At 33.0% G+C, this 13,129-nt stretch overlaps 1 protein-coding gene across 1 annotated transcript in view; it reads right to left on the bottom strand.

The window, feature by feature from the left end:
- Nucleotides 1–2,232: 2,232 nt before the first annotated feature.
- The window catches only part of PAWR (pro-apoptotic WT1 regulator), a 117,900-nt gene continuing 107,003 nt past the window's right edge, over nt 2,233–13,129 (bottom strand). Inside the window, exons 4-6 of the mRNA XM_059402411.1 lie at nt 12,329–12,473; nt 10,245–10,349; nt 2,233–7,498 (exon numbers count right to left, since the gene is read on the bottom strand). Of these exons, the coding sequence (XP_059258394.1) occupies nt 7,412–7,498; nt 10,245–10,349; nt 12,329–12,473 (337 nt within the window). The 3' untranslated portion in view covers nt 2,233–7,411. The remainder of the gene's footprint in view (nt 7,499–10,244; nt 10,350–12,328; nt 12,474–13,129) is intronic.

Below are 13,129 nucleotides of genomic sequence, written 5' to 3'. Positions count from 1 at the left end.
TTTCACAATATTTGTTCTTCCAATCCAGGAACATGAAACATTTTTCCATTTCTTTGTGTCTTCTTCAATTTCTTTCATGAGTGCTTTATAGTTTTCTGAGTATAGATTCTTTGCCTCTTTGGTTAGGTTTATTCCTAGGTATCTTATGGTTTTGGGTGCAATTGTAAATGGGATTGTCTCCTTAATTTCTCTTTCTTCTGTCTCGTTGTTGGTGTAAAGAAATGGAACTGATTTCTGTGCATTGATTTTATATCCTGACACTTTACTGAATTCCTGTACAAGTTCTAGCAGATTTGGAGTCTTTGTGTTTTCCACATATAGTATCATATCATCTGCAAAGAATGACAGTTTGATTTCTTCTTTGCCAATTTGGATGCCTTTTACTTCTTTTTGTTGTCTGATTGCTGAGGCTTGGACTTCTAGTACTATGTTGAATACCAGTGGCATGCACCACACTAATGAAAAGCATTAGTAATGAGGAAAACTGGGTGTGAGGTATTCTTTTACTCACTGTATTAACTTCTCGGTAACTCTTTAATTTAAAATTCCTCTCTAGTACTTAAAAAGCAGAAATAATTAAAAATAATAAACTACCTGGAAAGAAAAGAAATATTCTAAATCAATAAACATAGACTTCAAATTTTTTCTTTACTCACTGATATGCAACACTGAATTTCTCCTTACTGATGAATTAGCGAGAAGATACTACTGATTTTCTGAGTTCACAGTGAATTTTGAAGATTCAATCTCCGCATGGGCCACCCCAGTGTCCTTACATGGAAAAAAACAAAACCCCCAAATCAACAAAAACAAAACTGTAACTGATGAAACATATTTGTTCCAATCAAGTTTTAAAATTTGAAGAAAAAAAAAACGTTACTAAAAACCTTCAGGCAATAAGAGAGATCAAGCTTAACACAGTAAAACAAAGATTTCATTCCACAGTCTGTTGGACTTAAGAATCTATTTGAGTTCCAGAGAGAATACTAAACTAATGCAGTTATGTCAAGCTGCCAATATCCACGCTGGGTCTTTTCCTAATACACTCTTTTGCATCATAAGCAACAATGAAAAGATTACCTTTTTTTTTAAGTCCACATTATATTATGTATATAATGTCCAAAAAAAGACCAAGATCTTTACCTAAAAATAGAAATGCACAATGCAAATTTGCAAGCATTGATCTGTATCAGAATCACTTCAAGGACCTGTTAAAACATAGATTGCTGGGCCTTACCTCATTCAGGGTCCAAGAGGTACTATTTCTAATCGATTTCAAAGTGAAGTCAATACTACTAGTGTGGGGACCACACTTTGAGAACCACTGGCAAACTGTTGAATAGTACAATAATTATGTCATAAAAGTGAATATGTTACAGCGAAGCAAAAAGCACTGCTTTGTAAATTTGGGCAAATCACCCTTCCCAATCTGTATTTTGCACAAGTTTTAAAGAGTCAAATAAAAATATTTAAAGCACTTAACATAATGCCTGGCAAATGATACTACTGAACTTCTAATTATTTAATGCTGTTATGCTATCTTGCATTAGCATTAGAGTTGTGCTCAGACTGTCAACCAAGTCACTATACTTAGCTGAACCTCTTAAGCTACACTGATCTTAAAGGAGTTACAAGAAACATACTTAGTTTTTTGAAAGTGAAGAGTAAAGTTGGGCATTTGGTCCAATATTAAAAGGGAAGGTTTGCTTTCTAGCTTCCTTTTCAACCTTATCTGGTTAGACATCAAAATAAAATGAATGAATTGTAAAGGATATTATAACCAGTCCTACCTCTTTAGTATGAAGGTCCAAAATTACATAATTTCTCTCCAAGAAGTTAACCAGGAAGAAAATGTAACCGCTTATAGATGTGAAAAGGAAATTAGACACAGGAGATTAAGAAAATATGTGGGTAGTATACAGCTACTGATAGAATTGTGTGCATGCACAGAGTGAATCTAGAAGAAATAAAACAGGGATTTGATGAAGTCTAAGATAAAGGCCTCAAGGTCCCATTACGACTAAGAGACCTTACAATTTTTTCAACAGGCTTACTAATGGAGTAGGTTCTTATATAAGGACTTGAGACATTATCTAAACAGTCTGACTGAAGGATGCTTGTTCACTTGTTAGACATGCATGACATTACTGAGAAGATTAATTTAGAGTTGTAGAAGTAAAGAAGACTGATTAGCTTGTGCAGGTGTATGAAAAACGACACATTAGCAAAAGGTTATGTAAACCATTTACTCAAAAAACAAAGACCAGATTTTTACATTCCCAGACTCCTACTTATCTTTTTCAAACTATGAAGGACCTGAAATTCTTTGAACACCATTAGATTTAGTTGATAAGAGATTCAATTTTGAATTAGGACATTATTCATGTAGTTTTAAAACAAAGACCATTAAAATTTTCAGTCAGATTGAACATATGTACACTTCCTCACTTCTTCAAGAAGTCCCACCACTGAAGTATACAGATCTTAGCAATATGGCATTTTTATTTTTTACAACATTTTTCCTTCTACAATAATGTATACTAAAGATTCAAATGTACTGTTTTAGTAAGAGGCACACAAATTAATTAGAAGATTAACGTCATCCCTTAACTCCAAAAGTAAAACTCATGGCCAGCGTTTTACTGATAGTTCAGGGAGGAAAAAAGATAATTAACCATTGTTGAAAAATAAATGAAAATTTATTTTTATTGACTATTATTTTACATGCAAAACATATTAAAAGTCAATCTATATCAAGTTGACTATTCCAACATGAAAACCTATGCCATGGTAATTATAAAAGCTCTCTACACAATACTAATGTCGTCAATAAATTATCCAGGTGTTTTTCTATAAATATTTAATTACCTGAATTAACTGATTTTTCAACAAAACAGTAAATTTTAGTTTTCATATGGTTTTTGCTGGTAGCAGCAGCCATCTAATACTTACACTCAGAAGAAAAACCCTGATTAAAATAGCCAAATCTTCCCCAAAAAAGGTTCACCAAAAAAAGTAATGTATATCTGTTAGGTATCCAGAGGAGTCAAAACAAAACAGGAACATAATTAGTGTCCATCAAGTGATCATCACTAACACTCTATTATTACCAAAGAAATATGTGTCAGGATGTGAACTGCTTATTAAATGTAAATACTTAAAAAAAAACTAGTAATCAGTAATGTACAGAGAGAATACCATTAATAGTTTGTTGTATCTGAATTATTATTGAGTTCTTTTTACTTCATTACTGCAATATTCCTTAACAACATTCTCTTCATAAAGAATAATTACCTAAATGAAATATAGTAAGATATTTCCCAACATGCATCAGGTCTTCCACTCCACCATTCAGTAAATGCTGCAGCAAATTAAATGGTACCTATTAACTAGACCTGAAAGACAATGGCTAGATAACACCAAAACCAAAAACCAAAAAACAAAAAACAAATTTTTGAATGAACTATTCAGATTAGACCAGCTAATGCTAATTAAGGTTATACTTTGTGCTACTGACACACACTACATAGACTGTACACTGCTAAATGAAAGGGCTGATCCATGTTCATTTTTTAAAAATGTCTATAAAATCTATAACTAGATACCTATCAGAATAGTAAATACTTGCAAAAAGATATGAAAATTTAATATATTTATAGTCCTTATCCATATTCCTCTCATATACTGACACGTAATTACTTTTAGAATGGGGAGAACATTTTAACATGCTGTGAGAGTCTAGCTAAGTAAAATTAAAAAAACAATATGGGTTTAGGTTTTCTAGAATAATTTTTTAAGTCAATACTGAGAATGAAACAACCAACTTCTATACTTTAATGAGAAACTTAACAACATGGGGGAAGCACCTGAAGAGCAAAACATTTGTTGTCTATTAGTATTATGCTTTCGGCTTAATGGAACAACAAAAGTGGCACTAGTTCTCAGATAAGTAACATATAAATTATAATACTAGTTGATGGGATGTCCTTTACTTAGGAGAGTGAACACAGTTCCAAAGCAAAGGAAGTAAAGCTTACCATTACATATTAGGAATGGTTCAGATACAGTAAGAGAATGTTCAGCACTGACTTTAACATGTTATTTTAGTTCTAACTCCTTGAATGCTAGATCTTTCTCAATTACTATTTCTACCAATGAAACTCTGGTGTGTTTGGTTTCTTACATTACAAGATGAAAATCTATGCTGGAATCTTGTAACAGGCTATTAACTAAACCATGAACAGTTACTAAATAAGTGCCAATACTACATGGAAATTACTAGGCACGGACTCAAGATTATAAAACTACAAAAAAGACAAAAGATGACTATCACTCTACATATGAATACTGTCTAGGACATCAGATCAATGATCAAACCAAAGGTCTTTCCTGTTTTATATTACAGTGTTGAACTTACAAAGTCATTATACTGACTTGTATTTTGAACAAAGTGTTAGTGGACTCAAAATGTTACATTTTAATTTGCAATTATAAAAATCCAGATTAATCCAGAAAACATAAACCCACATATAATTGAGGTAGGGTTTTCACCTTAAGAATACATTGTTTTAAACCACAATTAAAAAGCTAATTAAAAAAAAATTATTGCTACATGTGTCTGCCCTGATACTAATTTTTTATGTTTTAAACTACTTGAGCCAGTGTGACTGTGCTAATCTTAATCTCTGTATTTAGTAAATTCCCTCAGAAATACATAACCACCAAACTCTTCCTTTCTAAAGGTGACTGTAGTACAATAAAATAATAATTCTAGAAAAATGAAAAATGGAGATTACTTTGTAATTCCAAGTTAATGCATGTCAGAAATCAGGGGAGACAAGTCATGTTCATGCTTCAAAATTAATAAACTTCTTGTTTTGAAAATAATATCATAAACACATTAAAACTTTTGTATGCTTTATTATGCCATAAATTCTCAGGAAATATAAGAAATATCATTTCTGAGTGGTACTAAAAATTTCACAAATACTAGCATTCTACAGCCAAGTTTTCTAAGGTAGTGCACATGTCTTTACCTTTTTAAAATCTCAATGCTTTTTTTCAACCTCAATGCTTTTTATACATTTTAAAGGGAAATTGTAAAAGATCCTACTTAATTTTTCAATATTCAGTGTCAAAATCTGTAAGTGATATAAATATACATTTTAAGGCCAAGAGGAAGGACTGCTTGTGAACTACTTTGCTTAAGTTGTCAGGCTCCTCTATTTGCACTAGGTATTATGTAAAAAATCATTGCTGGAGCTTTTCTAACAAACTGAAGAAAAGGAAAATTTAAAAACAGTCCATCTTTAAAAGCACTAATAACTGGCATAATTTTAAAAAGGGAAATGAAATATTCCTTTATTTACATATGGATTAAATAGAAGTTTCAAAAACTTTACCGAAAAACCAGCACACTAATATATTTTAAGGCTGGATACTGACAGCATTTTCACAACATCCAAAGCTTGGATGCAAACTAGAAAATACTGCTATTTCTACCACATACTTAAGGGTAATTAAGGGGAGATGAGTGCCTCAGAACCAAGGCAGTAACTGAACCTGGCATACCACTCTGATATGTGGAGAGCAGGTCACTGTTCCCATGTTTGCTAACATTCTTCAAAAAGGATGCCCTTATGCAATAATTCTGTAACTATATCAAGTTTGGTAATCTAACATTAAACTTTTGGGTAAATATACTTAAACATATGAAAACTTCCCCAGAGACCAGATAAATTATTAAATAAACTAAAAGGGGGACAAAATGCTCATAGCTAACATATGTTAATTCTAGGGTCTGCAGTGGATGATAGAGAAAGGAAAGAGGCAACAGGAGCTATTTCCAAACCTAGGTTATGATCAGAATCATCAGACAGTGAGATTTAAAAATTCTGTCCAGGGTCTCAACCTAAATCTATCTAGAAATTACAGACTGGGAATTCTTTGTAGGCAAAAGTGATTCTGATGATCAACCAAGGCTGAAACTTCTGAATGAGAAGCCAGCCTAGAATTATAGAATTCAACATGGGTGATATTTATCAGTTACTCTACATTTTGTCCAACTGTCTCACTTCCCTATTTTTTCAGTAGTAAATAATGAAAGGACTTGGCAAGTAAAGAAAAAGTTAGTAGGTTACCCAAAATGGATTTTACTATGTTTAATTGGACAAAACAGGATTAGTATACTGTTTGGGATTCAATTATCAGACAGACATTCCTTAATGTTTATATATTTTGAAAGAGGGGGTTTTCCTTACTCAACATGAAAATTTAATATACAACTCTAAACACTAAATGATATTTAATAGAAAATTTATATACTTCAAAAATTTTTAAAATTGTTTTTAAAAATCCAATGTTAGGAAGAAAATCCCTTAAATTTGAGGTAGGGAAATAATTCTCTCAAATGAGAATAACTGTATCATAGTGTTATTCTCCAAGTTAGAAATAAGCAAAGTATTTTGATACTATTTGTTTATGTGTTGTTTTGTAAATGTAAGTATAAATGTTTAAAGTGTGGATAAATATTTTGGTTTTGTTTTTAATGCAAATGATAATTAAAAATATAAATTTTTTTCTTTTACATTGAAATTGTACACACTCTACTGGAATGATGAGTTAACAACTTTTTAAATATTCTATGTTCATTTATAAACCCTGGAATAATAAAAAATGTAGTACCTACATAAGAAATTTTACAATGAAATTATAAGTTTATGTTTTTCAGATGTTAAAGTGATTTTAAATTTTTTTCAATATTCAAATACAAAAATTGTATATTTTAATTTACTGTAGCACAATTCAAGTATTCTCTAAATTTTTTTATATTTAGCCAACTGGTACATGATATTAAATGACTTTTCATAATAGCTTTCCTTTTTAAAGATGACTGTTAGTACAAAATGGTATGACACTCTATTACTCTAAGCTGCTTAGAATAAGTTGAAAGAACAAATGACAATAGACAAAGCCTATATGAGTAAATCAACAACACATAAGTTTGCACACATCAGTAATAAGGCAATTGCAGGTTATTCCCCAAAAGTATTTGAATCCATGTAAACAAAGACTATGTATATTCCTTTAGGGAGAAAACACACTACCGTAGATAAAATATATTCAAATGGTTGTGACTTTAAACCACATATTATTTGAATACCACACAAAACCAAAAGAGGCATAACTGATCATTTTAATAACTGAAAGATGTTACTTATTGGTGAAACAGAAGGTTGATACTGTTTTTGAAATAATGAAAAAGAAGTATTTTGAAAATAAACACCCACTGTTTTCTCGAAATAAATATACATACTTAATGTATTGCAGCATAGGAATATTATCCTAGCATTAACCATAACATTCAATCAGTAGTTTTAAAATGTTTTTTCCACACTGGGTCTTGAATCTTCTACCTTGTTAGCTGACCAACAACTTTCAAAAGAGTTTTATTTTCCTGCTTTAGTTGTTCATTTTCATCTTCTATGTCATCTAGGTCCTTAAGCAAACAAAAAAGAAAATAACATAGGAGTTTTTTTTAAGTACTTAAAAATATTCTAAAGGTGATTTTAAAAAACACTTTAAAATAAATACATTCAAATATAATTCATACATGCACTTAATTTGGAAACAAGGCCAAGTTCCAAAAACAAGTTTAGGTAGAGTATGCCCCACACCTGAAGGGAGCACCCACTACTCAACTCCTTCTCATTATCATGGTTAAGACAGATCACGTCTTGCCAGATTTTTCATTTTTAAGAGAAATAAAAAATCAGAATTCTTGATAATTGTGAATCTTCTAATTTTTAATCATTATAAACAGCTTAATTTTTTAGTTAAGAACACCCCCCCCCAAATTGAGGGCTAAACAAAATAAATATGTGGACAGTATGAGGTTCAGGGTCTCGGATAACAGCCTGTGTCAAATGAGACATCAGAAAGATCGAGGTACAAGTTCTGGATGTACTCCTACCACCTTGTATGATCTTTAACAAGAGTGTATGTTGTGAGGTGAAAATCTGAGGAAGTGATAAAATGGAGGCATACAGTAAAGGAGATCTGGAGCACAGAGAGTTGATCTGGTTCAATTCGTGTTAGGTTCCTTTATAACATTTTGTTTGAGGAAAAGGTTTTTAAAGCTCAAAAAAAAGAAAGCCACTAAACTAAGTAATCATCCTCCAGCTTTAAAGTTATATGATTCCAGGTCTATGTTCCCTATGTTAATCCTAGGCACCATATACAACAATTGGTAAATATGAAGATAATCTACTCTAAGTTTTAGTTAGAAGAAACTATTTCAAGGCAGAATGCTTACTGATAGTTCTAAAAGCACATATTTTAGAATTATCCTTGTCATTCAAAATACTAAAACTTGAAGTAATCAATTTAAAGTATAAGCATGCTACCAGATAGCAGCATTCTGATAAATTCAGCATACTGCCTTTGGACAATTATGTAAGTGTTTTTAAAATGTGCAAAAATAGAATCTGCATTTACTCATAAACTAAATGAATGATGCTGGGGAACTTACCTGTTGAAAACAACAATAATATACAAGATTCTGAAAATTACTACAACTGAGACCTTTCCAAGATGTAGAATTAAGTAAGATATATTTCTGTATCATTACTAGATTAGAAACTCTGTAAGAGCAGATGTTTTATTATTCTTTTTAATGCACAGTGCCTAAGATAGTACTAATACTACTTCAAAACTATGCTCAGATTTTATTAAATCATATTCCAAAACCAGTAGAGGAACACCTGTGTTCTAAACCAAGATGGAAGACTGTCTACAAAAACGGAAGAGCTCAGAATTAGGATTTTGGAATACCTGCTGTCAAATACTGGTTCAGACAGTTACTCTGTGATTCCACCTATGACCTTGAGCAAGTTAAACTAAGTTTTGCTGTCCTCATCTATTACCTATAGTTAATGCCTCAGAGCTTTATTTAGAATGGGTTTATATAATGAAGCCTCTTTATTGCCTCTTCTTTCATTGTTAGGGTTAAGACTCAATTAGGAGGGGCGCCTGGGTGGCTCAGTGGGTTAAGCTGCTGCCTTCGGCTCAGGTCGTGATCTCAGGGTCCTGGGATCGAGTCTCACATCGGGCTCTCTGCTCTGCGGGGAGCCTGTTTCCCTCTCTCTCTCTGCCAGCCTCTCTGCCTACCTGTGATCTCTCTCTGTCAAATAAATAAATAAAATATTAAAAAAAAAAAAAAAGACTCAATTAGGAATCTGCTTCCCAGCACCTGGGTGGCTCAGTGGGTTAAGCCTCTGCCTTCGGCTCAGGTCATGATCTTAGGGTCCGGGAATCAAGTCCCGCAGCAGTCTCTCTGCTCAGCAGGGGGCCTGCTTTCCCCTCTTCCTCTGCCTGCCTCTCTGCCTACTTGTGATCTCACTCACTCTCTCTCTCTCTCTGTGTCAAATAAAGAAATAAAATCTTAAAAAAAAGGAATCTGTTTCCCTCCCCTCACCCCCAAGCAAACTTTTTTTTTTAAAGATTTTATTTATTTATTTGACAGACAGAGATCACAAGTAGGCAGAGAGGCAGGCAGAAAGAAAGGAAAGGCAGTAGGCTCCCTGCCGAACAGACAGTCCACCACGGGGCTCAATCCCAGGCCAGGCGGGGCTCAATCCCAGGACCCTGGGATCATGACCTGAGCCAAAGGCAGAGGCTTTAACCCACTGAACCACCCTGGCGCCACAAACTTTTTTCTTTTATCTAAAGCATTCCAGTATTCAAAACTATGGAATCTCTTCTCATCAGCATTGCTTATATGGCCCAGCACTAACACTTGCTTCTTAAGCAAAAAGTAAATTCTAGGCTGAAAGCAAGAAAAAGAATTACAAAATAGTATAATAGAGACCTAGCATAATGCTAAACTTAAGGGAGACATGCGTTAAATACAACTGGGGAGAAAAAGGTGGTAAAACACAAAGACATCTCAAGTTTCTTATGGCAAGAAAGCAGCAAGTTTTGCTCTTCACTGAGGCAACTCTGTACCAATGTCCTTTTATGTGTGGTGGTGACCAAGCTGCCTCTCACCTTGACTCTAACAAAACACCAAACAACTGATAACTGGCCAGAGGAAATCAGTTTATAGAAAGAAATGATGAATTTTATTACCACAAATTACCATCTCTTTAACAAAATAATGAAATTACATAATCTCTTCATATATATATATTTTCATCCAACTGTCAGGAAAAAAAACTGTGAAACTGAAATGTGTGAATACTTACTCGATTTAACAAATCAATTTCTTCTTTGAGTTTTCCGATCATTTCCTCTTTATCTTGCATTAGTCTCATAAGTCTTAAGTTTTCTTGCCTTTCTCTTACTACTTCCTGGTAGATATAATTAATATGAAGTATTAATTGTGAAGTAACTTGGTTGTTTTTAACCTTAAGTGACATGTATCTGCCAAGTTTAGTGACGCACCTTAGATATATAAAGATTTCAATGGATTTCTTAAGTCACCTGGTGAGGGAAGGAAAAACCCAGCCTAGGAAAGACCCAAAGAATGAGAGGAATACAGGAGATGTAAGATATATTCCTCCTCCTTCTTCTTCTTCTTCTTTTTTTTTTTTTAAAGGATTTATATATTTTATTTGAGAGAGAGAGAGAGAGTATGCCCCGGTAAAGGTGAGCATGGGCAAAAGGGGAGAGGGAAAGAATCCAAGCAAAATCCCAAGGCGGGGCTTGATCTCACAATCTATTAGATCATGATACGAGAAGGACCCAAGAGTCAGATGCTTAACCAAATGAGCCATCCAGGTGCCCCATATTTTGATTAAACTGATGTTTACACAATTCTTTAACAAACAGTAATACCCAATGACTTACCCTCTTTAGTTCATTACCACCATTAGTAATGATATATCTTATTTTTTAAATGACTAATATCCTGTTTGAAGAAATTCAAATTTGTTATTTAAAATACAAAGTTTAAGGTACACCTAGGTGGTGCAGTTGGTTAAGCCTCCTACTCAGGTACTGATCTCTGAGCCCCTTGTCAGCTCCAAGCTCAGCGGAGGGTGCTTGGGATTCTTTCTCCCTCACCACCTGTCCCTCCCCAACCAAGTAAGTAAATAAATATATCTTAATAACAAAACAAAACAAACCCACAAAGTTTAAGAAAAGGAGATGGCTCTGGAAAACTAAACAGAAAAACAATGGTTCTCAATGTTACCTGTGGCTCTACCAGTTAATGGATAAAATAAAGGAACTGAAATATATTACTGGTTTTTTAATTTTTTTTTTTTAAATAATAATGCAACACCTTTTTCAAAGAAATCTGACTTAGAATCCAGGGCCTTGGGCTGGGGGCAAAAGGATAGCAGAACTGAAAAATTTTGCTCAGAATTTAACCTCTTTTCTGCTAGCCCTCAGAAAAAGCAGCCAGCGGGTCTCATTAAACAGCTGCTGCCAAACTACTCAGGACTGGATCCAAACTCATGTGGAACTAAAAGCCTTTCTAAAGAAAGCTTTTAAACTGGTTAGACTATGTATTCCTTGTAATTTAAATTCACAGAAACTGGTATCAAAGCTGAAATATGAACTAAAAAACAATCATAATGCATACAAATTTTTTAAAATTAAATTTCTACTTAAAGCAATCTTTGTATCACAAGGAATAATTTCAAGTCAGCAATACAAAACATTTTCAACAATCAGAAAGTAATCAGCACCATTACCAACTTTACATATTAAATGTCAACAGAAAAAAACCCCAGAGACTGTATGGTTAATATATTTATGACAATATTCATTTGACTTGTTCTCAACTACACTCCTGAATAGGTCTATTCTGACAATTGTTTCAAACACCAAAGATGACTCTAAGCTCTAAACAAAACCCAGAAGAAAGTCTACAAATGATACACTATACTGATAATATAATAAACACACAGTAGGGCACACAGCCAGCATAGATTTAGAATCATTTAAAAAGACTGTCTTTTAAAATGTTAGGGGTAACATGTAGCAGAAATATTAAGGAATACAAGAACTGGCTTCATTCCTGAAAGTTTTAACAACAGAACTGGATAGAAAAGTGTTAATGGAGTCAGAAAATGTCTAGCCACAATGCATCTGGAAAATATATACTTAAGACAGTGATTTAAAGATGCAACTTGACTATATATGGAAATACCAATTAACCGTAATAGTATCTTCCACTAGCACCTCTCATTCTTTTCCTTTTGTTGGCACTATCTCTCTCATACAAATTTCAATTTATTTTCTCAGCTGCTCTAAAGGTAAAAAAAAGGAATCCCTAAGGTATATGAAATTTATCAATCTTAAAATAGTTTGTAATTCATACCTTTTCAAGATCTTCAATTTTCTTTTCCAACATGCTACTTGAGCCCAAATTACCTGAAGCATTTGCATCCCTGTTATATCTGCTGAACCCACTTCTATCTGTTCGGGGATATCTACTTGAAACATCTTCTTCTGAGGCAGTTGTGCTATGGAAATAAAAAGATGTATTTTATAAAAGTATCTAATACTCAGCAAGAAGAATGCCAAGAATATTTTCTATTCACCATAAATAATTACTATTCCCTGAGGACACATGGTTATAGTAGCCAACTCATTTATAACTAAAGAAGTTAATCATTATTCCAACACAATGAAAAAAAAATTAAAAAACAAAAAGTTAATTCTTCTGACCAATAACTACTGAGTAGCCACTAAGAACCAGACACTGTTCTGTGCATGAAGATATAGCAGCAAAGAAAGACATGGACTCTACCTTTCAAAGAGCTTTCAGTCTAACAGGGAATATAACCGATCATAATAAAGCAAGATGACCACCACAATAAGGTTAAATGTAGGGTACTATGACAACTGACAGGGAACTTAATGTAGATTACCTGTGGTAGAAAACCATTTTGTTTTCTTTTTCCATTTTTTTTTTTTTAAATTCTAATCCATCATGGACCAATAGATCAAATGAAAACAAACTAGTGGAAAAATAGGCCATATAAAATATAAGTTCACTGTCTTATTAGCTATGTCCATAAAGTTGTATTTCAATAATTAGAATGAACAGAAAAAAGAACTACATAAATTGTGTACTTTCATTGAACTGTATATAGGCAATCACAGAAAACAGCCATCA

Source organism: Mustela nigripes, chromosome 6 (genome assembly GCF_022355385.1).
Source record: "Mustela nigripes isolate SB6536 chromosome 6, MUSNIG.SB6536, whole genome shotgun sequence".
Taxonomy (NCBI): Eukaryota; Metazoa; Chordata; class Mammalia; order Carnivora; family Mustelidae; genus Mustela; species Mustela nigripes.
The sequence above is the reverse complement of the archived record's forward strand: the minus strand, read 5'-3'. Positions and strand labels throughout refer to the sequence as shown.